This window comes from Rhamphochromis sp. 'chilingali' (genome assembly GCF_963969265.1).
Source record: "Rhamphochromis sp. 'chilingali' genome assembly, chromosome: 5".
Classification (NCBI taxonomy): domain Eukaryota; kingdom Metazoa; phylum Chordata; class Actinopteri; order Cichliformes; family Cichlidae; genus Rhamphochromis; species Rhamphochromis sp. 'chilingali'.
Window position 1 is genome coordinate 9,880,156 of NC_137932.1, and position 27,820 is coordinate 9,907,975.

The 27,820-nt window shown below is 39.6% G+C and overlaps 2 protein-coding genes and 1 long non-coding RNA gene across 5 annotated transcripts; 2 read left to right on the top strand and 1 right to left on the bottom strand.

Annotated features, from left to right (window-relative positions):
* Positions 1-1,155: 1,155 nt before the first annotated feature.
* LOC308396753 (visual system homeobox 2-like) lies at positions 1,156-7,200 on the top strand. The gene is made up of 5 exons (XM_080882293.1): positions 1,156-1,658; positions 2,170-2,257; positions 2,853-2,976; positions 4,980-5,160; positions 5,824-7,200. The coding sequence occupies exons 1-5, from the start codon at positions 1,226-1,228 to the stop codon at positions 6,150-6,152; spliced, it is 1,155 nt and encodes a 384-aa protein (XP_080738419.1). The 5' UTR covers positions 1,156-1,225; the 3' UTR covers positions 6,153-7,200.
* Positions 7,201-7,951: 751 nt separating this feature from the next.
* On the bottom strand, positions 7,952-13,067 carry LOC308396469. Of its 2 annotated transcripts, none has more exons than XR_013971570.1 (4): positions 12,724-13,067; positions 11,959-12,024; positions 9,751-11,608; positions 7,952-9,452 (listed from the first exon to the last, which is right to left on the bottom strand). It is a non-coding gene; the product is annotated as an uncharacterized lncRNA (long non-coding RNA). The 2 variants fall into 2 exon arrangements; XR_013971571.1 differs by lacking the exon at positions 12,724-13,067 and adding an exon at positions 12,568-12,717.
* A 2,375-nt stretch (positions 13,068-15,442) lies between these two features.
* On the top strand, positions 15,443-26,349 carry LOC308397556 (acetyl-coenzyme A synthetase 2-like, mitochondrial). 2 transcript variants are annotated; one of them, XM_080883520.1, is made up of 14 exons: positions 15,443-15,937; positions 16,146-16,242; positions 16,312-16,511; positions 17,365-17,651; positions 18,064-18,216; positions 18,531-18,678; positions 19,496-19,633; positions 20,263-20,355; positions 24,173-24,285; positions 24,704-24,830; positions 24,943-25,070; positions 25,792-25,855; positions 25,950-26,071; positions 26,159-26,349. In XM_080883520.1, exons 1-14 carry the CDS (start codon positions 15,625-15,627, stop codon positions 26,330-26,332), a joined length of 2,157 nt encoding a protein of 718 aa, XP_080739646.1. In that variant the 5' UTR covers positions 15,443-15,624; the 3' UTR covers positions 26,333-26,349. The 2 variants fall into 2 exon arrangements, with proteins under 2 accessions (XP_080739646.1, XP_080739647.1); XM_080883521.1 differs by having other exon boundaries at positions 15,445-15,937; positions 17,365-17,540.
* The last annotated feature ends 1,471 nt before the right edge of the window (positions 26,350-27,820 follow it).

Here is a 27,820-nt window from a genome sequence, read left to right on the forward strand (position 1 = left end):
CTGTATTGTGCGCTGCCGTTTGGTCCGCTGTTTGTCTCGTTTATAATTGCCATCCGGGTGTGTCCTAAATACCCCCGAACTGGGACAGTGTATTCTTTATCATGTGGCTCTCCACAGAAGAAAAAAAGGGGAGGGGAGGGGAGGCTTAATAACCTATCAACAGATGCGCAGACCGCTACCAAAGACAAAACGTTTAGTGCGCAACCCTAATTAGAATATGCAAATCACCGTGTGAGTTATGTGGGACGCTTGGAGCTGCTAACGGATCAATCAGAGAAGGAGATGAATTAATTGATTAATTGATAGGAGGTGTTGACCAGATGTGAGTTTATGAGCCCTTCCTTAAATTTGACCTATGAAAGATTTCCTTTTTTCCTTCCTTTTGTTCTTTATATCAAAGAGAATTGGTCCCTCTATTTATTATTGGCATAATTCATGAGAAAGCATGGCTGTTATTAAGATGAATTTGCACGTCAGAACAACTATTTCATAGCATGATTATTTCGCGTCTTTAACGGACGAATTAACTAATTATGGCCTCCTTTGTGAAATGTAGTGTTTATCGATTAATACAGCTTTTAGGGCCTTCATAATACCCTTATTGTTCTAAGAAAACAAACACAAATATCGGGCTTATTAAAGAGGGTAGAAGCACAATTTTATCCAGGTTTAAGTTACATTAAATTATATTCATATATATTCTTGTTTTCTTTGTTTGTTATTTAGTTATTTTGCCAGTAATTTTCAATACTGACATCGTTTGATGCTGATTTCCTGGACTTGATGGGTTAATCCGGCTGTTTAAACTCAATCAGTCGGATCAGATGATCACACATAGAAATGCCAAGAGCTGCAGTGAAAGTAAGCCTTATTCTCGATGTAAGACAGGGGAAAAGAGTATACGCTGTCATTTCAAACCCAAAGTTTTTCCGATGAGGGTCTATAAAGCAGCTCCTTAAACTGTAGTAGTGATTGATCATCACCAGGCTAGTAGCTGTTTTACAGAAAATCCATGAAAATATATTCCGTATGTGCGATAATAAAGCTCCGGAGCAACCACAAACTTAGTATGCAGTCTCTCCTCTCTTGTGATTGGCTGCCGCCTGTTGAATAAAAAGAGCAGTGGAGATAAAGAGAGAGAGTCACATTGCGGACTGCACCGGGGACTCTAGCTTTTTTTCTTTCTTTTCTTTTTTTTGGAGGGAGCGGAACAAAAAGTGGGATCATGACGGGGGAGGAGGGAGCAGTGCATTCAGACTCAGAGAATAAACAGAAATCAGCTTCACAGACTTGCGTGAGCCACGGGGGAGCCCACCAACAGCCGCCTGCAACCTGGAAGATGGCCCCCACTGCGCAGCGGCGCACCGGCTTTGGGATCCAGGAGCTGCTCGGCCTAAACATAGAGCCGCCGGCGGCACCGAGGCGACCGCTGGAAGCTCTGCCGCACAGGGCGCACATTCTGGCCGCCAGGTCAGCCCTGGGACATGGAGGCCTCGGGGTCGGCGTAAGCTTATTGCGACCAGAGAGCATACACTCGTTTTACAGCCAGCCTGCTTTTCTGGAGGTGCTGTCAGAGGCGCAAAATGTGCACCTGCAGCCGCTGCACAGGACAACGCGCGTGGACTCTGAAATGGACGCGCAGCACTCCACCAGCTCCGGTGAGACTTCATGTCGCTGAAGCACGAGGATAGTTTCAGTCAGTCGGAGTGTTTGTAATATTTAAGTTTATGTGAAGATTAAAATGTCATGTCAAATCCCCGAACCAACGTGAGGCAACAGGGAAAAAATGTCTCACTAAAAGCAAATGAGAAAAAGAAGAAACGAGAAGTTGTGTTGAAAATGCGCAAGTTAGGGTCGAACGGAAAAGGCCTTTGTATTTATATTTATTAAATTATTAAATTATTCATAAAATAGTTTTTTTTTAACATGGCTGTGGGTTTTTTTTTTATTCCAGGTGTGATGTGACACATTTTCAATTTTCCATTATAATATCTGTGTTGTTTTTATATTTATTTATCATTTGTCATCAAAGAAGATGAATATGATAATTTAAATAAATAATCGGCTCCAGTTTGTTATTCTAATTATTATTAGTAGTAGTAGCAGTAGTAGTAGTATTGTTATCAGTAATAATATTTTTTAACCTTTAACCTTTAAAATCATCCACAGATTCTGATGATATGAGCTCCTCCGGCGATCAGAAATTCTCCAAATCCTCTATGGGTCAGAGCAAGAAACGAAAGAAAAGACGACACAGGTAAAAACAAAACAAACAAACAAAAAAACCCGAAAGAAATATTAGGTCGTTATTTGTCGGTTTGGCCTTCAAGACACAGTGACTGTCATATATGATCGGTGAAGCTCACGTGAGCTTACGGTGTTTTATTTAATGCCGTATTTGGCGTAAGAATAAGGAGATTTTTCTGATTTCCTTCTGGATTTTCTTTTTGACTTTTCTTTTTAACGTGTTCTTGTTGCTTTTTTCTTTATAAAAATATGAAGGATATATATTTTTATTTTCGTTTTGTTTTTTTCTGTATTTGTATTTATTCACAAGACACAAGATATATTCATATTTATAGGTGATTAAATCTGAAGTCACCATTTTCTGCTTTAAGTGGTGCCTACATTAAAAATGTAACTAAGCTGATATCAACTAAAAATAATAAAATACTTTATTATGATATTTTTTCATAAAAAGATATTTCCTGAAAAATAAAAACCAGGTGAAATGAATGAACAGGCACAAGAAAAGCCATCATCACTGATAACTAATCAGACTGAAAGCATGATTGATTTTAAAAAGACTAAAAAGGCATCCAATCGTTTTTGGTCTTTTATTTTTCCTGCAGAACAATTTTCACATCCTATCAGCTGGAGGAGCTGGAGAAAGCTTTTAATGAGGCTCACTATCCAGACGTCTATGCCAGAGAAATGCTCTCCATGAAGACTGAGCTACCAGAAGACAGAATACAGGTGGGATCATGTCTCTGCATGAAAGCAGAAATCCACAATTTGATATCTTATATTTTCCACATGAAGATGTTTTCATCAGCTAACATCTTGATGTCTTTGACATCAAAATGTGGGCAGGTGATTCAGCTATTTGGTGCAATATGAACACTACCTCAGAGGTGACATCTTCTGTCACTATAGCAGACAGATAGAGCCAGCAGTCACCTGCTCCATCATCATCTTCACAAGGTCTTCACATTAGCAGGCACTTCACCTTCACACTGTAATTAGTTAATAGAGGAGAACTTATCACGTCTCTTCCTGGGAGAGGCAGGCCGCAGCCCTGAAATGAAATGATAACTACATAGAAATTAATTAGCAGAGGTCAGCGGCTGAGCAGGGGCCAGTGCCCGGCTGCTACGAGCATTTTAATTTCCCGTGATATTTGAGCGCCTGTCTCCCATCGACCAGGCCTGGAAATTAACTTATTTTTCAATCAGCCTCTTTGCCCCCCTCGGGTCACCTCGCAGGAAGCAAAGACACACACGCTGTCATGCACACTCACACTGCTGCTGTCAAAAAGCATGATTGCTCATCTGGGGCCCATCTTTTTATGAGATGGAGGTTATCGTCACATCTACCTGAATAGCTTTCCAGACCCAGCTTTCATCGTTTTTAATTCCAGGTCTGCAAAACGCATGCACGCACACACACACGCATGCTCATGTCCACACACACACTGGCACACGCACTCCACACACCATTTCTTACAATCTCATCCTGCATCCACGGCCATTTTAGGATGCTCATTTTTCCCCCCTGTTTTCCTCATCCATATTCACAAGCAGGCTGAGATGATTACACGGTCTGGCCTGGTGGAAATCAATTTAGGCACCTGAAACAGAAACACACACACACACAGGATAAGCATGCACGGGCTCAACACATTTGTACTGAAAATTAAAGTCCAGTTTGTGTGTTCAGACTCATACTGTGCAACACGTGCATGTGCAAAAGAAAACATTTTTAAGAAGATGTTTTTTAAGCCTCATTCCAATCTACCAGTCATATCCCAGTGCAACAAATAAAATATTACTGCACTCTGACGTGAATTGTATTATAAGGAGTTCAAAAAGCTGCAAAACGTTGAAATTAAAGGAAAATGACTCTTTAAATTTTTTTCAGAGCTTCAGAATTTTCCATTGTGCAACAATATTTGTCATTTCTGCAGAATGTCTCCAAATGTGTTTCCATATCACGCACATGTTAATTGCATGCTAGACAATATTTTCCACTTCTGATATCACATGTTCTGCTCCCACATGCATAAACAGCCTTTATAACAGGGGTGCCAAACATAAGGGCCAGGGGCTAGAATCAGCCCGCCAAAGAAATATGTGAAGGACATAAACTTTAGACTTTTAACTCTATTTTCATACGTTTTACAGCTTTTCCTACTGAAAAAGACCTCCTCTGAGACCATTCATACTATAACAACGTAAATAAGTAATAGATAAACCATGAAATGACAGAAAGGCCCTGTATTTTAACGTCTAGTCTAGAAATGTATGATGTGCACAGTTGTTATATCTGACAGTCACTAGTCAATCTCCTGATTAGTTTAGCAGAGGCTAGCTAAGAAAACTGGTTTCAAGAGCTAACATAGACACACATATTCCAGCTGTTCAGCCAGAGTCACTTTAGGTCCTTGTTCGTCAGGACACATGAGCGTGAAATTTCTTACAGGGCAGTTGTGGCTACAACTGTAGCTTGCCTCCACCAGTGTGTGAATGTGATAGTGAATGAATAGTGGCACTGTAAAGGGCTTTGGGTGCCTTGAAAAGTGCTATATAAATCCAATCCATTATTATTAAAAACCAGAATAAAAATCCATCAAACATTTCCATTGAATAAATAGAGAAAAGTCTGTGTGATAAGCTAACAGAATTTTTTGTAATTTTACATTTAAAAAAAATCTCAGGGATTACATAAAACATCCTCACCACTTAAAATTATCTGTCCAGGTGTGGTTTCAAAACCGTCGGGCCAAATGGAGAAAAAGGGAGAAGTGCTGGGGGCGCAGCAGTGTGATGGCAGAGTACGGCCTGTATGGAGCCATGGTCCGCCATTCCATCCCGCTGCCCGAGTCCATCCTCAAGTCAGCCAAGGAGGGCAGCACAGACTCTTACGCGCCGTGGTTACTGGGTGAGTCCCATGGGTACTACATGTCAATCGCCTCCCTCACAACTCTTATTAATTATGAATCATCCTCCATCATTTGATATGCATTTAAAAAAATACACATCAGAAGCACATTTTGCAGAAATCTGCTAACACTCTCCTTTCTTTGACTGATAAATCAAATGCTAAACAATTAAAACAATCTTCTTTTATTTTGGTTGAATCCGCCTTTAAGTTATCTGTCCAAAAAAAGTCTCTTGATGCAAAAAGAAAAAAAAAACCCTATATATTTGTGGACTGTGTTTGAGATTGAGTTGTGTCCTACGAGGACGGGGGTTAGCTTGCCTGAAATCAGGAGCCAATAAAAGCCTCAGCATCTCATTAAAAAGGTAGAAGTCAATACAGTGATAATCCTACTTCATCAGGGCAGATTAGACCAGATCTCCTCTCTCACCTCATGTCAATTGATTAGTTTAAATCAGTTACGTAACTCTAATTGAATAATAGGTTCTATTTGCCAATCTATCCCCTATGTATGGATCATTCCTTAACGCTCCTTTTTTTTTACTTCACTGTCAAACATCTCAGTACGTTCGTTAAACTCACAGAAATAATCACAACAGGAAAGCTCTTTCATCTGTGACTTCTCCGTTCTCTTCTTTAAAAAAATACTGTTTTCCTGTCCAGGTATGCACAAGAAGTCTCTTGAAAATATCCACACGTCTCCAGGAAAAGCCCAGAGCCTGACACCGCCACCAGCTTCACCGGCACAAGAGAAATTGGTGGATAAAGTGATAGAGGAGGATAAGCCGAAGCAGAATAAAGACACCGGTTCACCGATTTCTAAAGAGGAACTGAGGGAGAACAGTATTGCTGCGCTGCGAGCGAAGGCGCTGGAGCACAGCGCTAAGATGCTCGGGACAGTTTCTGACAGAACAAACATTCACGTACCTCGTAAAGAGGAGGCTGAGGAGGAGTTGACGGAGAAGGAAACGGCGAAAGTGAGGAGAAACTGAAAGAGGCTACGGGATGCGCTCTGCAGAGTGGCAGTTCTAATGTTCAGAGGCGGCAGTCTTATTGTGTTGGTTAAACTGAATCTTGATGCACGCGGAGTCACTTTGTGTTATCATACGTTCCCTTAGGTTTATGTCTGAAGTCAAGTCTTTAGCTCTGCTGACTGATTGAGCTTCAATAACTCAAATGTTGTAATGTTTGTACAGCTAACCAAAAATGCACAACACATTTGTGCATGTCTTCTCCTGCAGCTGATGAGGAAGGGAAGGGAGGAGCACAGAAATGTTTTCTTTTGAGTTCATAATGCCAGGTGGCAAATTAAAAGGAAAAACCTGACTTCCCCACATCTACAGTTAGAGGATCGAGTGGCTTTGATGTTGTTATTGTGCTGTTGTGACATGGTTTGGATTCACTTGACCCCTTTGGATGGAAACCTTGTTGGAAATCGATGCAAAGTTGATCTGAGCGATCGCTTTCATGCTACGATGAAACGTTTCTGTCCTACTGGATGACACCGCCTCTGTCCACACAGGACACGAGGGATCGTGATTAATTATTCAAAAGTAAGATCATGTGAATTGTGTATAGCCGTAAAGCAGTGGCAGGTTTCGTTTTGTCTAAACCAAATGAGGGAATATATTTTTGAAGAATGCTCTTTGATCACTGCAGTGGAGCTCAATCAATCTTACGGCACGCTGAACTTGCTCTGGCAGCACATTACCATATAAAAAAAACTTTGTGTTGCTTTTTTTAAATGTAGTGTGTCATTCTTCTGTCATACAGCTTGGCAGCTTTTCATGTAAGCAGAGCCTGGATTCAAGAGACTTTATATAACTTTGACCTCTGACTTTTCTGTGACCCCACATCTCGGCTCGGTAACTGACACAGGTATCACTAAAAACAGTCGATACCAAATCCTGTAAAAAGGTTTCCTCAGCTCTTAAATAAGTGGTGTAAATTTTGAACATGCCCCATAGGTAATATGGCGTTATGTATAGTTAACACCAAGTGTGTGTTTGTTTCTGTATAAATGTAATTGTAGCAATTAAATCTTATTGGTATTTAAATAATGTGCTTTTTGTTGCTTCGTGTGCAGAGTTTGAGAAAGGTACGTTTCACTGTGGAGATTTTATAATGCAATCAAAATAAAACCTAGGTGGTTGGAAGTAACATTAAAAAACTAAACAAAAAAACAATTGAAACTGAGAGGATGAAAGTCATAAGGCCAAAAGCAGTCGTACTGGGATCATATATAATGATAGAAAATGATCTTTAGCCTAAATTAAAATAATGCTGATGCTGAAAGGTGAGCAAATCCAAATCTTTTTAATATACTGTAGTTAACTATAAATCCAGGAATGACCGTCTGTCAAAGACATGTCCTTTAACCTGCTGCATCACTAAGTCCTGCATCTACACTCAAAAAAATGAAACGTTGACTTTAATTAAAATTATTTTGTCAACAGGTTCCACGAAATTGAATTATGTTAGTTTAAAGCAAAAATCTTTAGTTCATCTAATTTAAAAAAACTACTTAAGATTAACAAGACATATTTAAGACTAACTAAATCAAGTTATGTTGTATGAACATAGATGATATATTTTCAGGTTAGATAGTTTAGATTAGTTACTTCAACACATTTCTTATTTGTGGCAGTAAAATGTTAAATTTAAGTTAGATTAATTCAAATATTATATTTTCAGCCACCTTGTGCTTTATTAATTAGTTTTACATAAATCTATTTTGTCAACAGGTTCCACACAAATGAATTAAGTACATCCAACTTATTTTTTAAAATGTATTTTATTGCCAACACATTCAGTGAGCATTTGTGTAAACCCAGTCCAAAATAAAACACAACAGCTCATTAGGGTTAGTAATTAACAGTATGTAGACAGATGCAACATCAAGACTTTAAATTAAATGTCTGTATCTGCCAGAAATAGAAGGAAAAAAAAAAAACGCATTGAAGATCACATAACACATTGATAAGATGACACTTGAGTCATGCACATGTGATGCTAGTAAGGTCTGTGAGTGTTTTTTTCTTTTAGTGTCTAAAATGGATAGCAAAGTTGCTATTTGCAATGATTGCTTAGGGTCAGTCCAGTAACACAATGCCAATGAAGTGCTTTCCTTTAACAATGCAAAGTGAAGTGTCCACCTCAACAGCCACAATTTTAAAAAAAAAAATTATGTAACAACAACAACAATAATAATAATAATAATAATAATAAATAGTCCACTGATATTAGCAATCAAAGAAAATTACATCACCATCCCAAATAAAACTTTAACAAAACATGCCAACATTATGGTCTAACAATAAAACAGCTTGTCAGCGTTCAGTTTTTTTGCAACAGCACAGCAGTAACCATTTAACACTTGCCACTGTCAACATTTATTTTACTAGTGTTTGGGCAAAAAACTTCAGATGTAAACATTTTAACATGGAAACAATTGTTCGTCTTTAAAAGTCCACAAAATATACATTCATCCTGCATTCCCAACTTGGATGATCTGATATCCTCGTGTTGGTGTTGTTCCCAGACCATCATGAAAATGTTGTTCCAGGTTCAACATTGCAAGTGACCAATCACATTGCTGTGACGTTATTCTATTCCAAGCCATTCGTGCATTTATGAAATTCCAATGTTGCAAGGACAATATCAATTCTGCTTACTGTTTATTAAAGGGTTAGGGTTAGGGTCAGTTGATCAGCGGACAGAGGCGGTTTCACGCAGCTTAAGTACAGTTTTTTGTTTTACGCCGGTTTTTCCCGAAGTCGCAAAAGTATGACGTCACAACATTCTGATTGGTCACTTGCAATGTTGATCCTGGAACAACATTTAGTATGATGATCTGGGAACAACACCAACACGGGGATATCAGATCAACCTCCTAACTTACCCTTATTTTTAGTATGTATTGCAATTACCTTTACAATGCACACAATGTAACACAAACTGAATATGAACATATTTCCACCTCATAACAATATGCCTTGAACGCTAATATACACACCACCCTTCAACATTTCTGGTGCAGTATCATCTCTCAATTAAATCCTTTAAATCTCAATACTTTTGATTGTCTCTTAGCTTTCAGTCTTGAGGTTAACTGAGATTCAGTGCATATATCCCACCCATTAAGAGTGCACATGCAGAGGCCAGGTCTTCCAGGTCATGCAGGACACACTAGATGGTTATACCCACATCGGCTGGAGGAGTGCTGGCATCAGCTCTTTCGATGGTAAAGATAGCAAGGGTAATTTGTTCCAGCTCCCTCTGAACAGCTGTAGCTTAGACACAAAAACATAGAAAAACGGCATCCAGTTTTAAAAAAAAGAAAGAAAAAGGGCCAAAGCTACCCTTTAATGACGTAAACACAATATTAGGAACATGCACCCCAGTGCGCCACTATTTCAGACTACAGATTCAACGATAAATATAAATAGTTTGGGTATACAAGAAGATTTCCCAAAACATTTAAACAGGTTCCATGCAAATTACAACAACAACAACATTACAACATGCAACAACATTAGTTATTCAAAATTTGGTTTAATACAGATAAAAAACTAAACTAAAATTACCAACCAATTATTCTTTGAAGAGGATGCTTGAGTCTTCATTCAGGTAAAAAGGTAGTGCCCTGAGGACACACTCCCTCCCCTTTTCAATGGTTTCCTTCTGTAGAGAGTGGCAGAGATACAGGAAGAGAAAACAGAAATACTTTAGGATGACTAGGGCTGCTCAATTAATCGAATTTTAATCACGATTACGATCTGGGCTTTCAACGATCATTAAAAATGACTGAGCCGATTATTAGCCCCTCCCTCATTTATCCGCGACACCTTAAAGGCCGGTCCGTGAAAATATTGTCGGGCATAAACCGTCCGTGGCGCAAAAAAGGTTGGAGACCGCTGATTAAGAGGACCCGAGGGAAGCTCGGAAAGCTAAGCAGAAGTTATTTGGAGAGTGACTGCCGTTGGTTGAAAAGAGTTAAAAAAAAAAAAAAAAAAAAAAAAAACTTCAGTGGTGTTGCACACTATTTTATATTATTTTTTAAAGTCATTGTTAACCCTTTAAAGCCGGTCAGAGCAGCACGCTCCGTTTTGCGTAACTATTTTTAAATCCCTGTAGAACCTGAACCGTGTAAGCTAGCGCAATAATTTGTTTTGCATATGAAACCGGAGGAGTTGTACTTACATCTGATGCCATCAGCTTGTCCTCGGTCACGGTTTCGTTCCACATATAGCTTTGCAAAAATTGCATAAAAAGCGCTTGCAGGAACAAAAACATAATATTCCAGAAACACGCTTCGCCGTTCCTATCAGCTGTTCGTAACACTTCCCACAGTGAAATGATGCACATGCTGTTTTCTTTGCAAATTTGCATCATAGGATTGTTTTTTGTTTTTCCTGCAGTATATAAAAATTGCTGTATCTCCAAAATAAAACTATGAAGACATTCAAAATAAATTTCCTGTGGTGGGAAACTATTTTTTGCAACATTATTGTATTTAAAGTTTTGAGGGATAAACCTCTTAAACTTCTCCAAGTAGAAATATATGTAAACAAAACAAAAGCGATTTTCAATTTTTTTTTGTAGTTTATTGCACTTTTTTGCAATTTATGTAATTACTATGGACTTAATGCATACATATTATTAAAATATGGGCTATAACAGTTGTATTGATGTATAGCAACTTGAAATGCTCCCACAAATGGCACTACAGCATGTAAAAAAAATAAATAAAAATAATATAAGCTCTGGTGGACTTGGTTCTATAGTAGGTCTTAAAGGGTTAAATAAATATCGTCAAATAATCGTGATCTCAATTTCAGTGAAAATAATCGTGATTATCATTTTTGCCATAATCGAGCAGCCCTAAGGATGACAGAAACTCACATTATACGCAAAATGAATGACATAGCCACTGCACAGATAGACATGTACACAAGACCAACTAATCATCACATGGACATGAATAGTTAACCTGTTGGGCAGGGTTTCCACCACATTATATATGTCCATAATGGAGGTAAAGACAAACTAATACATCATCTTTTTTGCATTCAAAACATAACATAAAAACATTCACTTCTGGTTTAACCTAAATCAAGGGATCAGATTTTACATATGTTTAGGTAATTTAAATTTTCCAACGTTTTGAGTACCAAACTTTGTCTTGCTTAATATAAATGTAAGTGCACTGTGCAGCTACCATACACTAGCTGTTTAAATTTGAAAATGATCTTATTAGCCATAATATTTTGCTACCAACAGAATAACGCACCTGTGTGGCTGGGGCCAAAGTTTGTCTAATTTTCTTCCCTGCAACGCCTCCTTTTTTCTTGAAGACTTTTATGAGCTGGTCAGTGTATTGGTCAAGTTGTGTAAAAAGCCTTGGAACATGTGCAGCAGTAGTAATCCTCACATATTCTGCTTCCACCTGAAAATATGTCAACAAACACAACATACTGTACTGTAAATATACATACTATATGTACACATATACAAACTAAAACTAATGTAGAAAGACCTCATTAAAGCTATAATTTTAACACAAACATTTACACAAAATGCTAATGGAGCCATTACAGCTTTTATTGTTATTTATCAAGTTCCAAAAAATATTGATCACAGCTGATCTGAAAAGAATTTCATGCCTCAGGCCCTTGAACTGCAACCTTTACCATGGTTCAGATGTGGAGACGAAATAACAGGGGCATGGGATGGGTCACAAAAGAAAACTTAACTTATAAAACAGTTTTGTTTTTAAAAGTATAACAGTTCACATACCACATACAAGCTCAGCAGTACCACATACACCACATCAGTATAGGAGGGAGCAGGTAAAGGCAGGATCTGAGATTTATAAAGTAAAACAAGAAATTCATTACTTAATTTCAAGAAGCAAATTATTGTTTGAATTACAACTAAATAAAATACTACTCAGAAGAAAAGCAAGAGATTGACACTGCCATGTGCTAACTTTCTATAGAAGCAATTATCACCAGGTCTGTCGACCTCCATTGTCTGTCCACTCATATGTCTTGAATAATTTTATTAAAAAAATTAAGTGTGTACTTTCACAAACTGTAATTTATAACTACATTGATATGTATAACTCCGCTAGGAAACATGCTGTATTTACAGACCATTTTTACATAATACAGATTACTGATAGAGCAGAACAATGGTGTCACAGTGGCTTTCGCCCTTGACTTTTTGGATTTTAAATGTCACTTTATGCTATCCTTGCTATCCTATTCGATATTTCCGACTCTCGGATTACAGAAAAGGAATCCCAAGAAAGCAAATGGAAAAATAACCCCTTGAAAGAATAACCCCATGAACCCCTGTAGCTAATCCCTTAATAAAACAAAAAACAATAAAAATGTTTCTTACACAGTCCACAAAATAAGCATGTCCAGGACCCAGTAAAACTAATGTAAAACAAGCACACGCAAACGATATAACATGTCTTGTAAGACAAACGCAAAATATAACCATGCTGGACATATAGATACTACACAACATAGTCAAAGAAAAAAGTGGTCTTACCTCTCAAAGAAACAGCAGCTTGGCGCCAAAACAGCCTTTTTCAGTTAAATTTGAAGTCTTGCGCATGAGCAGGCACAAGCCGTGAAACCTTCTTGTTCTGCGCGGTTTCATTACAACTGTTTTTGCATTACTGCCACCTTGTGGATATACAAGGTATATCGATCCTCATTGACTTAACTTAAATGTTATGCGATCAAGTAACACATTAGTATTATGTACGTTGAATAATAGACACAATTACGTAGACTTGATTAGAAAAACATATGTTAACTTAACAAAAACATATATTTTAAGTAAAATGAAAATAAATAATTAATATACACTGAACAATCCACCTCATTCATTTTTTTGAGTGTAAAACACGCTTGGTTTAGCTCTGTAAGACAGCACTGAATAAAATCAGCAGGCAGGTCATTCGGCATCTGTTTCAGGCATATTTTGCAGGTTAATCAACCTCTGAAAAGCTGCTGGTACTTGAAAACTATAACCGTTAGGGCAGAGGTTAATGGGAATTTCACACTGACAGCAAGCGATTATGAAAACAGATGGATGGTTTCTTTATAACCTGTTGCAGAATGCACTAAGCGACACTCTGGAGCCTTTTAGCCTTCAATCTCTTTTAATGAGGTCTGTATGAGTTGCAGAACAGAGAAGAAAATAGAACTAAAATAAATACTATACGCCCCTACCCTTACCTAGGGCCACGAGCTGTGGGTAGTGACCGAAAGAACGAGATCGCGGGTACAAGCGGCGGAAATGAGCTTCCTCCAAAGGGTGGCTGGCCTATCCCGAGATAGGGTGAGAAGTTCAGCCATCCGGGAGGGGCTCAGAGTAGAGCCGTAGAGAGTGATGTGCTCCTCCACATCAAAAGGAGCCAGCTGAGGTGGTTCGGGCATCTGACAAGGATGCCACCTGGGCGCCACCTGGGTGAGGTGTTCCAGGCATGTCCCACCGGGAGGAGGCCCCGGGACAGACCCAGGACACGCTGGAGAGATTATATCTGTCGGCTGGCCTGGCCTTGGTGTTCCCCCAGATAAGCCAGAGGAGGTGGCTGGGGAGAGGGAGGTCTGGGCTTCTCTGCTTAGGCTGCTGCCCCCGGATAAAGCGGAAGAAGATGGATGGATGGATGGATGGATGGATAAATACTATTACATATAGTGTTAATATTACATATAAAATTAAAGATGACCCAGTGGTGTGGGGGTTAGCACTGACACCACACAGCAAGCAAGTCCTGGGTTCGAGGACATGTTCTGTGTGGGTTCTCGCAGACTTCTTCCCACAATTCAAACACATGCCTGTCAGGTTGATTCTAAATTAGCTGTACATGTAAATGGTTGTCTATTTCTCTGTTTGCCCGGCAACAGTCTGTTGACCAGTCCAGCTGTGATGGGGTGAAAGGTGGGATAGGATAAGCAGTCAAGAAAATGGATGAATATTAAAAAAAACTGGTGAGTTAAGGTCTTAGAATAAAACATGTTTTTTAGTACAGAAATGACTAACCAACCTACTTAAAAAACCCACTGAGGACCTGCTGTAGTGACACATGTCATCACAGTTGCATAAGACTGGATAAAGTTTAATTATACCAAAAGTTAGGAAATTAGTGTGCTACAGAAGCCAAAACACACAACCTGTACAACACAGCTTGAATAAACAAGACCTATTATGTTTGTGCTCATCTTTGTTATACACTGAACGTTATGGTGAATGGAGGTACATAAAACATGACTTTAGAATAAGGTGTGCAAGCAGTCCATGTGAGCCAAGGTCCCAGGCAGTTTTTTCTTCTCCTGGATCTACATGATGTCATGTAAAGCAGATCATCCATACCAATCAGAAGAAAGGCCCAGTAGAAGATAAAAGAGGATTATTTTGAATTATGAATCACACAAAGTTTCTCTAGTAAACTTAAAGAAAAAAGTATGAACCTGGAATTAGGTATGATGGAAGTTTTACTTTTATAAAGTTTATCTCAGCACTTCTTTATCTTTAAAGCAATCCTCACAGTGATGTGTAAAATACAACAAGCAGAACTTTACACTGTTGTAAAGCCTCTGTCTAAGCTCTCATTAATGGGCTGATTGATCCAGATATTGATTGCATTGGATCTATACTAGCACAATATGATTAATACTATGTTTCTATATTTAAGTTGTGTATGCAACCCAATGAATTCTATTAAATTAATATTTTGGGGAAAATAAACAAATATACTTCAAACTGGTATTTATTTGGTGTTGGATCGATACCAACTGCTCTTCTTTACTCACCCTAAATACCACTCTTTTGAGCCAAACAAAGCAGCTCCACTTGGTGGCTACATACGAAAACACTGTTAAGTGAAGTTAAGTACAAGCTGTACGCGGCTGCAGCTGGCATCGTAGGTGGCAGTCTGTAAAGTGAAGACATCAAAGCCAAAGTTAAACTGTACTGCGGATGTTCGTTAATATCCGGGAAGCTCAGCGAAGTTGTTTAAAGCGTTTAAATGTGAAATAATAAAGATTTGTAGATGTAAACTAACATACGTGGCTATGATGGTCCAGCATGCAACGTAAACAGTGAGTCTTATTGTTGAAAGTGGTGGATTTGAGAAACAGTTTGTACCCAGAGGTGAGCAATGTTTGAAAAGACTTTAATGAGGTTGATTTCAACATTACCCAACTTCACGGTGAAAAACAACTTGAAACTCTGTGGGGGTGGGTTTATTTTCTTGATATGTTCACTAGTTTGTAACCGCCCTTTAACGCATCACTCCTCAAGCCCTTCCTCTTTGAACTCTTCGGAGTTTCCAAGTTTTCAACTCTCGAAATTTAATCTGTGTAATTTCCAGGATATCTCAACGACCTCATACGTGACGGGAACATCGTCCAGCAAGCGCAGAGCACTTTCACTGACAATATGTGGCTGCTGTGCGGTTGCACTTCCAAGTACGTCGCTTCTTCTTTCGCTCGTCGGACTCTTGCTTCTTATCTCCATGTTTCGGGTCGAAGTCGGTGCAACGTCGCGGCGTTCATGCCGGAGGCTGCGGGCTTAGAGGGGGTGTCGGGCCGCGCGGCGCTGCGGGAGTTGTCCGTCTCCAACAGTGAGAGCTTCTGGGCCGCTGTGGCGCGCCACAGGCTCTGCTGGAGCACTCCTTTCCACACCGTGCAGGACTGTGACCTAAGCCGAGGCAAGATCAAGTGGTTCGAGGGAGGAAAGCTGAATGTGTCCGGTGAGATTGCGTCCACTTTTAAGTAGAATACAATAAGCATGTGTGCCATCGCACAAAGTTTTCTGTGCTCCCTTTGTGTTGAGAAGCAAAGCCAGGTACTACTGTATGTCATATATCTGCACATACAGTATCCTCATGGCACTGTGCTGATTAGTACACAAGGAGACATCTGTCATCTCTCTGCGTGCTTCCTTCCGGACTCTTGCAGTGAACTGCTTGGACCGCCATGTGCACACCTGTCCTGAGAGGGTGGCTCTGATCTGGGAGAGAGATGAAAGGGGGTCAGAGATGAAGTACACGTACGGGTAAGTAGTTTGGAGTTGGTGTTGCACTGATGGTTCTGGTTCCTGAAGTTCATGAGCATGTGTTTGCAGAGAGTTGCTGGAGATGACCTGTCGACTGGGCAACCTGTTAAGGCGGCATGGTGTGAAGAGGGGGGACTGCGTCACCATCTACATGCCTACCTGCCCGCTTGCCGTGGCGTCCATGTTGGCCTGTGCCCGCATTGGTGCGGCCCACAACGTGGTGTTTGCGGGCTTCAGCGCAGATGCCCTGGCAGAGCGAATCAGGGATGGTGAGATGTTATTATTGAGCTCCTAAAGCTGCCTTAGAGCTGCACTTGTCAACATTTTAATATCACAGCGGAGCAAATGACATCATGTGCTGTGCCAGTGGGCACTACTCATCGACCCAATCTGTAGTTCCCCTCAGCAAGGTCCCCAATATTTTATATTTAATCATTTTTGTGATTTAGTTTTGGTTCTTCATCCATGATTTTGCAACTGTCTTATTAAACGGCTCTAAAAACTAGGAATCAATATGTAACTTATGTCTTTAAGGGGCAGGGCGGGATGTTTGCATTTATAACATTACATCAAATAAGTCACAAAGTTAAAGACACTGAGTGAAGTGATCAATACTGATCATACTGCATACCGAGTGCAGTGGTTAGCTGTGAGACTTTGGGTCCTAGCATCCATACTGTTACCCATGCTGCCCACTGTAGTCCATAGACTCCCCACATAACAGCCGCCTACCAACTGAGCATTCAAAATGCAGCTCACCACTCTACAAAAACTCCCTTTGTCTCAAGGAGCATGGCAAACAGTCCATGGCATTGAAACAGCTCCCCCAGTTCCAAGAAATCTGACTGAGGAATCATTCGAAGAAACCTAGTTCTTAAATCAAGAGGCCCCACAGTGAAGGGAAACAGGTTGCAAAGTGCAATCATAGTTTAAGGCAGCCATAAGGAACTTATTAATTAACTACCAATGTCTCAGTGTAAAACAACCCAGAACACCTGCAAAGGGGCCATGCCTATACCCCAAACATCAGAGCTTTTTGGATACTCCAAAACATCAGACAGGCGATTTTAAACTGTTTGTTTCTTTGTGTTATTTATTCTTTTTTTTTTCAACTTCTTGCAGCTCAGTCCAGCACAGTCATCACGGTGAACCAGGGGGTCAGGGGTGGTAAGGTCACAGAGCTGAAAAAAACCGTGGACACAGCAGTGCAGAGCTGTCCGACAGTAAAGCAGGTTTTTGTTGCAATGAGAACAGACAATCCGGTCACCATGACGGCCAGGGACATTGCCATGGAGGAGGTGAGGGAGCAGAAAGCCAATCAAATCCTTAAAATCCAAATACAAGCTGTAGAGGGCGAATTTGGTATTTTTGAACAAATAACCAAAAGAAGAAAAATCACAGTTACTCATGTGAGTTTCTTTTAAATCTGATCAGTAAACAAAAACAATCAATACTAGCATGCGCATTTTGCATCTTATATTATATTGTTTGCAGTGAGCAAACAAAACATTAGAAATGAGAAATTAAGAAATCTCACACTCATGTTTCATGACGAACAAGGACCTAAAGTGACTCTGGCTGAACAGCTGGAATATGTGTGTCTATGTTAGCTCTTGAAACCAGTTTTCTTAGCTAGCCTCTGCTAAACTAATCAGGAGATTGACTAGTGACTGTCAGGTATAACAACTGTGCACAGGCTCTACTGACCTCCTGGCACAGTGACAGATACAAAATCTAAACACGGGTTGTTGTGTCTTCTTGTGATCTGGCCTTAAAAATATAAATGGTGTTGTAACTGTGTTTATTCACTGCATCGTACAGGAGATGCTAAAGGAAGATGTTGTGTGTGAGCCAGCTGTCATGAACAGCGAGGACGTCCTGTTCCTCCTTTACACATCTGGCAGCACAGGGAAGCCCAAAGGTCTTGTCCACACGCAGGCTGGATACCTTCTGTATGCTGCGCTCACACACAGGGTAAACAATCACTGTTTTCATTATCGGCAAACACAGTGTTTAGCTCCCATTTCCCAACAAAGGCCATAAATGGCAAAAATGTGATGTCTAATTCCGTGTGACTATGTGTGAGAGGAAATCTCAGCCTGGTTTGCAGCACATTAAATGAGGAGGTTCTCTGAAATGTTTTTTGCATGATGGGACAGTTCAAGATTTTTGCTGTGTTCAGAAGGGTCAAATATTAGTATAATATTGAGCCACGTGGTAGTGAATATTCAAAGTATTTTTATGTTTTTGTCTCGTCTAATCCTCTAATTATTCCCTGTCATCACCAGTATGTCTTCAGCTACCACGATGGTGATGTATTTGGCTGTGTGGCGGATATTGGCTGGATAACGGGACACAGTTATGTGGTCTATGGGCCGCTGGCCAACGGGGCAACCACTGTGCTGTTTGAGAGCACTCCTATTTACCCAGACCCAGGTATGAACATGATTACAACAAAATGGAAATTATGATTTGAGGTGTCCAAATACACTATCACAAAATAAAAAGTAAAATGTTTCTTTGATGGAAAGACAATATTGTAAATTTTTGTGTTTAATGATAGTTTAAAACCTGACGAAATGAACTTATGTGAAGAAACAAGTGCTCCTATTTCATGCTATGTATTGTTTTAAAGAGAGATCAGCTGAAGTTGAACTAGAGCTGGGGTGTACCTTTGTGTAATTCCAGATTGCACCACAAGATGGTGCAGCAAACTGCCGTGTGAGGGATTTATGATACCGTGTTTGCGTTTCTTTGCATAACTTTATGACTGTGCAGAGTGAAGGATTATTGATATGCAGTCATATGAAAAACCAGCAGTGTGTAGCTTCCCATGGTTGACACCGTATGCAGGTTGAATGCTGATTGACTGAAAAGTAAGCCAGAACAGGAAGTGATAGCCGAGTGTCTCACATGGTGGGAGAAGTAGCATGAAAAGTGATTGGTTTAACACTCGGCTCTTTGTTGGTTATGGCTTGCTGAAGGACTGATAAAAACACAAACAAGAGTAGTGTGCAGACTGTTTGTGACACTGCCCCCTGGTGACAGTAAACAGCTACAACATGTAGATGACAATCTGCAAAGTTTTCCATTGTTTGAGCCGTTATTGGCACAGAAAAAGGCAAAGCTTCTTCAAGTGATAGGTTTTTAAAAATAAATCTAAAAAACAGTTGAAGGGTTCGGTTTTTAGGCTACTGCTTTATCCTAAACCCAAAAGTTAAAAAAATAAATCAACATTTTGTCTTGTTCACAGGAAGATACTGGGACATGGTTGAGAGACTCAAGATCAACCAGTTTTATGGGGCCCCCACAGCAATCCGCCTGCTGCTCAAGTATGGAGATCAGTGGGTGAACAAGTACGACCGCTCCACCCTCAAAACCCTCGGGTCTGGTATGTGAAACAGGACGCTTAGAAAGAATAAGTATTTTTTCACCTGGTTCTCATTTGTGTAGCAAAAGACATGAAGCCATGAGGCGGTTATAGACAGAGAGTTGCTGTGTAAAAAGTTTTAAGCCATCTCTAATTTCTTTGTGTTGAAAGAGACTTTCCAGCATTTTTTTTTTCTTGAGCAATAGTTCAAGATTTCTGAAGGTCTTTTAAAGTTTTTCTTTGGATACTGGCTGCTTTTTCACTTATTTTCTGTCCGGGCCTTGTACCTGACAATTTTTCGAGGAAATTTTCTTTTTTGGTTGTTTATTCAAATCTAAAATGCCAACTATAACACACTTTGACAGGCATAAAATACTGTTTTTGCGCCAACAAGATTACTCATAAAGAGCTATTAGCCAATAACTTGCCAAATCTTAGCATGGTGTGTAGTATGTCCTCCTTAAGTAAGTCAAGACGAGGGGAAACACGGAGAAAAGGCTAAAGTTTGCCGAATGACTCAAGAGCTGGACTGAACCGCTCTGCTCCCAAAGAAAGTCTGTCTCTGTGGAAGCAAATTGTAAAGAAATGACAGGTGGCTGAATACTTTTGCACAGTACCGTATGATTTAAGCTATTCTTGTCTGTCTGCAGTGGGCGAGCCGATCAACACCGAAGCATGGGAGTGGTACCACAGAGTGGTCGGGGACGGACGCTGTCCTGTGGTGGACACCTGGTGGCAGACCGGTAACCGAACACACAGAAGTGACAGGTTTATTCACCGCATTTTACAACACTACACTACATTTTACAGTAGCACAAACTCAGCTGGATACTTCAGAAATTTAAATATTAGATTATTGGAAAGAGTAAAGTTACAAAATTCTGTATTTTATTTTATTTTTTAATGCAGCTGTCTGCATAAAACAACCAAAGAGACTAAGGCTGGTTAAAATACCAGTGAGTCAGCTGGACCCTGGTGTCCCAAGTTATTTGCAGTTAATAACTGGTAATTATTAACAATCAGTGGATTGAAGTTATTGTTTCTTGCGTAGCGATGTGATTACAGCACGTTTGAGAGAAACGGCGAGAATCCCAGCCTGTAAAGAGACGTTGATCATACTTCTCAAATGATGTATAGAACAATAAGATACAGATGTGTAGTCTATAGTCTGTCCTACTCTCCTTATATTGCCCTGTATTCTCTAGCTGATCTGTAATAATTCCTTTTTTGTGCTCACATTGAATTTTCATGCTTCACGGTGAGTCTTAGAACATTCCTCATTCCTAATCCTTCCACAATGGAAACTTACTGTAAGGTCATGAACTCCTCCTCAAACACAGCCACGTCTGCAGACACTAAAACAGTCCATCTTAAAGGGGAGAGAAGCTGCCTGAGTCCCTGTAGCAATAACAGTGTTACGTAATGTGTGTGTGAGACAGAGAGAGGGAGAGAGACATTTCTCTTCTCTTAGGAGTTAAAAATCAAACCACGTGTTTTCTTCTCAGACTTAAAGATTATTTCAGGAGCGGTTCAGGAAACCAAAGGAATGAGATTTTTTTTTTTTTTTTAAAGAAAAAAAAGAAGAAAATTCAGTGGCTTTAACACTCAAGTCATCCACCACCAAAGCGGGGATAAGGACATTTAGATCTGAAGAGGATGCACTTCTCCTGTGGACTAGTCTGTGGTGCCAAACCAAAATCATGTGATTCCAGCACTGAGTATCCAAACGTAAAAACAGGTTGGACTTTCACAAAATGTTAGGATAAACGTGACGAGTCTCCGTTTCACCAATTTATTCTGCTCACATCAACAAACACGCTAACTTGTCTGCCTTGTGGCCTTACTTGGAATGCTGAGATAAACCTTTCCCACACAGAGGTCTCACCAGCCCGCCTACGCTCGGTTCTGTAATTCTGGCAGATATCAGAACAAAAGTGCTGCTTTTGTACTGGCTTTTGTACATCCTCCTTGTTTGTGTACACACAGTTAAAACACACTTGCAGTGCTGTGGAAAAAGTATTTGCCCCCTTCCTGATTTTTTTTTTTTTTTTACCTATTTGACACAATTAAGTGCTTCAAATAATTAGACAAATTGTAATATTATACAAATAAAACCATCATAAATACAAAATGCAGTTTTATAAATGATGATTTAATTTATTAAAGGAATAAAACTATCTGACCCTGTATTGAAAAGCAATTGCACCCGGCTTGTTAAATCATGAATTAACTGTGATTAACCTCATTTTTTTGTATTTACCCTCAAGGTAACTTTGTATAATATTAAATTGTTTGATCTAAAAGATGTAAGTGTGACAAATATACAAAAAACAGACAAACAAACGGGAAGCTAGGATGTAGCCAGAACCAGTTTATCAGGCAGGCACTGCTGCTTCATCATATTTATTATATTTTATTATTTATTAAAGCTCCAAACCAAAATGTTCTCATAAGTTTTCTTTTCTACTCTTTCACACAATTGCTTTTTTTATCTTTATTTTCTTTTACATAGGGTTATCAGAAGGTAGCAGAAACGTCTACCCCCTTCCTTTTTATTGGTCAGTTGTGGCAGTTAGCTTGTTTCGACAGCAGGATGCACATGTTGTGACTGCAGAATTTATGCAGAAGTTTCCACTGGAAAGAAGAACTTGCAAAATAAACGTGTCCTTCAGCGTTTGATGACTGAAAGATTCCAAAATGCTGCACAAGTGTAGCATTGGATGGGACATAATAACATCATGTTAGAAATCAGCTGATTTTGCTAATAATGTCAGTTATCTCTTCATTAGATTGCATAATGACCTAATGGTGCAGAGCAGGGTTAATTACCATACAAATGGCAAAAGTCCATAATTAATTGACGATAATTAAACATTAGAGCATCATGAGCTTGAGAATTACAGACACAGATATGACCTAAATACCCTACTTCTGTAAAAAGGATTATGTTGTTATGTTATTTTCATGGTCCAGTGTTTTCAATTAGGGCTAAGTGGCATTATTCATAAATGCCATTTGGTTGATCTGGAAGCAAGTAGCCTGTTTAGAGAGGAAAATGGATTTTGAGCCGTTGCTGGCGTACAGCCTCCATGTAGGATGATCCAGGACTGGAGAGGTGAGAGGACAGAGGATGATGGGAGCTTGAAAAGTAGCTTCAATCAGCGCAAATGAAGGGGAAAAATAGCTTAGTGTATTTAAACTTTCAGACACATGATGCCATCTAATCACTGGAAAAAGAGATAACCTAGTTGTGTCCAAAGTCAGCAAAATTCAAACTGGAAGCCGGGCTTCCTGTCTCCGGTTTTTATACTTAACTGCCTGTGTGCTCGACCTGGACTGTTTTTGTTAATCACATTGTTTCTTGGGACTGTGAAGCAACGACTCTCACAGTTACAGCTGATGTAAACAGGATGCCAGTGGCTAATGCTATTGTCGAATCATCTGTTGTGTCCTATTTTGTAGAAAGTCCCCTCTGTTGCTACCAACACCACCAGGAGGATTACCAGAGGTCCCTGATGTCCACGCAGACCTAATAGCATTTAATTTACTTAGTATGGCTGTAATTCCACAATCTATATCTGTAGCTATGAGAAGGGCTTACAGTAGATTCACAAACTGCGATTTATTGAACTATGACAACATGTATGGGAATGCAGTATATTAGGCAAAAACAGAGTTCGTACAAGTGATATGACCGCCTTTATTCTTCAGTTCTTCAGTTCACAGCCTGAACTCTCTTCGTCAAACTTTCTTCTTGGATGACATTCAAAGCTTTTCTTTAGACGTCGGCTGCCTTTTTTTCTGCTGTCTGTTAAGATGATCCCACACGCCTTCAATAATGTTGAGGTTTCCCTTCCCCAAGAAGGACCTCTTGACATTCAACCTTCCACTTAGCACCTGGATTTTAAAAAATGGTCTATGTCAGGTCTTCCTTTTGAATTTCCTCAATTTTTTTAAAGAACATAATTCACGTTATGGCAATAAATATCAGGTTTTCAGCTAATAACTCTTTGGGAGTTTAAAAATACTGTTTTGTGTGTGTCAAAGTGTGTTAACTTTGGTATGCTGCTACTAAAAAGTGCCTAAATTGGTTCTTTGTCTGTTGTGTGTAGACACAACACTGGTTCATCCCTTGAGTTAGGTACCTTTTATGCTTGAATGATTCATAGATCAGTGTTAAGTGGCTTAATAAACAAAACAAAATCCTCTGAGCAACATTAAATTGGCAAAAACTGTTTAAATCAATGTGGCTAAGCAGAGAAATACAATGTATACTGAACACATCGCTGGGCCAAGTGCGGATCTTTGGGGAACATCTCTACCAAGTTTCAAATAAAATTTATAATAAAACTAATAATAATTGCCATAGCTAACAGTGGGATGTAATTTATTCCTTTGTACTATTAAATTTACTAAATGTGTCTGTCTGGAAAGCTTATTAAAGATTTTTATATACACTAACCAGTTGGCATGGGGCTGAGTGTGAGGGACAGGGCAGAGTAATCTGAAGGAAAAATGTTGAAATATATTCACACTTTACTCGCTCTGCTCTGTTCTCAGAGACGGGTGGCATCTGCATCGCACCAAGGCCATCAGACCCAGACGCAGAGATTGTCCCAGGAATGGCTATGCGACCCTTTTTTGGCATTAACCCGGTGCTTATGGACACTGAGGTGTGTGTGTGTGCTGTTCCTGCAAATGTTGGATGGCTGGGAACGACCTGGGAGATGGGGTCAGATTAGGATTATAAAATAGCCACCAGCTGTGTCACTTTTGATACTCCTCCCACTCCCACGATCAGGCCAAGTGTGTGCATGCCAAACTCCCTATTAAAAATCTGTCGCTCTGTTTTGTGCTGATTGAGGTTGCTTTAGCATTTGCAAAGCACAGATTGTGCTGACAGTTGGAGTGATGTCCCTGAGCCAGTCTTTTTTTCCTGCTTCTCATAACCAAAACATAGCAAAAAAAAATCACCCAATGAGCTAAATGAGGTTTAATGTAGCGTTTCTGTGTGTCCTAGGAATGTTTTAGAAGTTTTGTAACACTGTTTTTTTCTGGTTAACATTTAGCATTGTTTTTGGATTTCTTCAGGGCGAAGTGCTGACTTCCAACAACACATCCGGAGCCCTGTGTATGGCTCAACCTTGGCCTGGTATGGCCAGAACCATTCATAACAACCACCAGAGATTTATTGACACGTACTTCCAGCCTTATCCTGGTACAGTTTTACGAGTTCAGGAACAGACCGCCTCTGTTTTCTTAATGTCTGTTTTCACAGAAAGAGAAATGTACAGTCTCTAAATCCTTCTGTACTGGTGCACATAATATAGGTTACTTCTTTACTGGTGACGGTGCCTATCGGTCTGAGGAGGGGTACTACCAGATCACCGGCCGCCTTGATGATGTCATTAACGTGAGCGGTCACAGGATAGGGACAGCAGAGATAGAGGACGTAGTGGTAAGGCCAATAACTGATTAACTTGAATGTCTTGCATTTCAAAAGCTCAAAGATACCTGATTAAACAAGGTTCACAGCTCTGAGCTTAAAAAGCAAAAACCACGTCATCTTTAAAGTTGAGTCCTTATTAAGCTCACAATGCATCTTTCTCTGGGAGCCCCAGAGCAATCTTCAATTTCTCTGTAAAACTGACCTGACTTTTATGTTGAGGAGCATCACTGCTAATGGGAGCATGGTCCGGCTACAGCCCACAGCCTAAATAGTAATGCGCTGTAGAGCTCACTTATCAGCTCATCACTTCGCTGATATTACAGATCAATATTAACTATTTGCCCATCTATAAATATTGGCATTTATAACGGTCAGAAAAAGAAAACAAAAGAAGACGCCCTTCAAACATGTTGTTGACATTGCACACTGTGTCCACCAGAGGGCAATCTTCAACTTCTCAGTTGGAAAGCCCCAAAATGCAATAAACAGCCGATTCGAGTGGAGGTGGGCGGAGCCAAAATGAGTAAATAAATTACTACATATTACAAATGTTATAAATCTGTTCAAGTTTACTGTATCTGAAAGAAAAAACATATTGGCTGATGTATCAGATGCACTATATGGTTGTTGTTTAATTTTTTTGTTTTAAAGCAATAGTTTAATGTCTTTCTAGAAGAACCACAAAGTATGAAGATGCTGAATTTATCCTGTTTGTGACTTCTGTAAACAGAATCAGTGTCCTGCAGTGGCTGAATCTGCTGTCGTAGGGTATACACACAGCATCAAAGGACAAGGTAAGAAACTCAGCACAGTTCCTTTCAGTGTAAATCAGTCAGCAATGTGTTTTGCTAAATGTAGCAGATAAATGTGTGATTTTTGCATCGTCAGGTGTCTACGCCTTTGTGGTGCTTAAAAAAGGCATCGATGTACAAGAGGCAGACTTGTCGAGGCAGCTAAACGGCATGGTATCTGAAAAGATCGCCAAGTACGCTTCTCCGGATTTCATCCAGGTAATTTTGTAGTGCTGACTTGAAAATGCTGGCAGTCATGATCTGACTTTATTTAATAACTTCTCATTGTGTTGGTGTTCGTCACAGTTTGCCAAGCGTCTGCCAAAAACCCGCTCGGGTAAGATAATGCGACGGGTGCTGCGTAAAGTTGTGGAGAGCGACTTGGAGGGTTTGGGCGACCTGAGTACTCTGGATGATCCTGCAGCAGTTCAGGAGATCATTCAAGGTCACGAGAAACTCTTGAGTAAAAATCGATCATAAGGTGTTTTCTGAAGGAGAGAAGAGTGCACAAGGCAAGCTTGCATGTTGCACTCCATTTTCATGAACCAGACCTGTGCCTTTGTATGAACACATATTTTTAATAGCCAGATCATTCCGATAGGCTCTTTTAAAATCTGTCTACACTCTCCAGATAAACCAGACCCACAAAACCTTTAAAAAGTTCCCACCTAACCTCCCAGAACTTTTTACAAAATAATGTTATTTCATGAAGCCAGATGAAATTTCAATTTTTGGACTATTTTACAAGTTCTATCCCCTTTAAGAAAGGGAAACATGGAATTTTCAGGGTTGGAAAAACAAATGTCAATGTCAAATTTGACAATCTAACCCTCTGAATCCTATCCTGGCCACTTGTGGCCATGAACAAGCTGAAAGGGTGGTGATTTTGAACAGATTCAGAGGGCTAAAAACTGCAAACGAATTAATTTTACACAAAAATTCAAACTCTAAATCCAAAATCTTGTTTTTGTTCAGCACAATTTTCTAACCTTGAGCTTCAATGTCACAAGAGGTGGTATAGAGTCAGAGAAAAAAAATTGCACCAAATTATTGTCTATGACACAATAACGAGAAAAAAGCATTGCTTGGTGATAATTCGCTACAGAGAAACTCAAAATGTGCACTTTAGGTAAACTTTAAAGGGTCGTATCACCATATGGGATTAGAGTCTGGCTGAAAGAATTTACTACATATGAGAGGTCTCTTTTTAGCCTACATTTTGATAGGATGATTTTTCTATCAGTGATTCTTAGGGTCAAAACTAATTTTCTATTGTTTCAAATTTCATATATCAGGTAGGAGATGGCATTTTTGAGCCATCACATGCCGGAAGAAATAATGTGAATTAAAAAGCACAAAATGTTGATGTACTTCAAGCTGGGATCATAGTATGAAGGCATAATTTTGTTTGCCTTCATCAAATATACCAATTTTCATGTGAGCAGACATACCGACATTTCTTAGAAGGAATTAAAAAGAATATTGTGTGAAAGTCTGTTTATTACACAGTAATAACGTTTTCCCATTGGAAATGTTGTACACTAAGCTACTGTAAAGTCACATAAATGCATTAAAGATTTACAGAGTTGTTTTTGTTTTTATCTTAAAATGTGAACTTTATGTGGGACCAGAACTTTTTGAGTGGTGTGACACACGAGCCTTCTTCAAACTATTAAAGTACCTCTGTTAACAGAACAAAGTGTGCTGTCTGAGAGCACTGGAATGTTAGCGAGTGACACGGCGAGGACCCTTTACGTTCCTTATTCCCCACACTGATAGACGATGTTGAGTCAATAGTATATAATTTAATACAATGTAATTACAGCCTTACAGTACACCCCACATCTATATACCTTATCTCTTCAGCATGTGTTCGATTATTATCTTTTTCTTAAAAATATTTAGATTAAAAGCACCGTCTCCACTGAAGACCAGGTCAGTCTAGAAGCTGCCATTTTTGGGGATAAC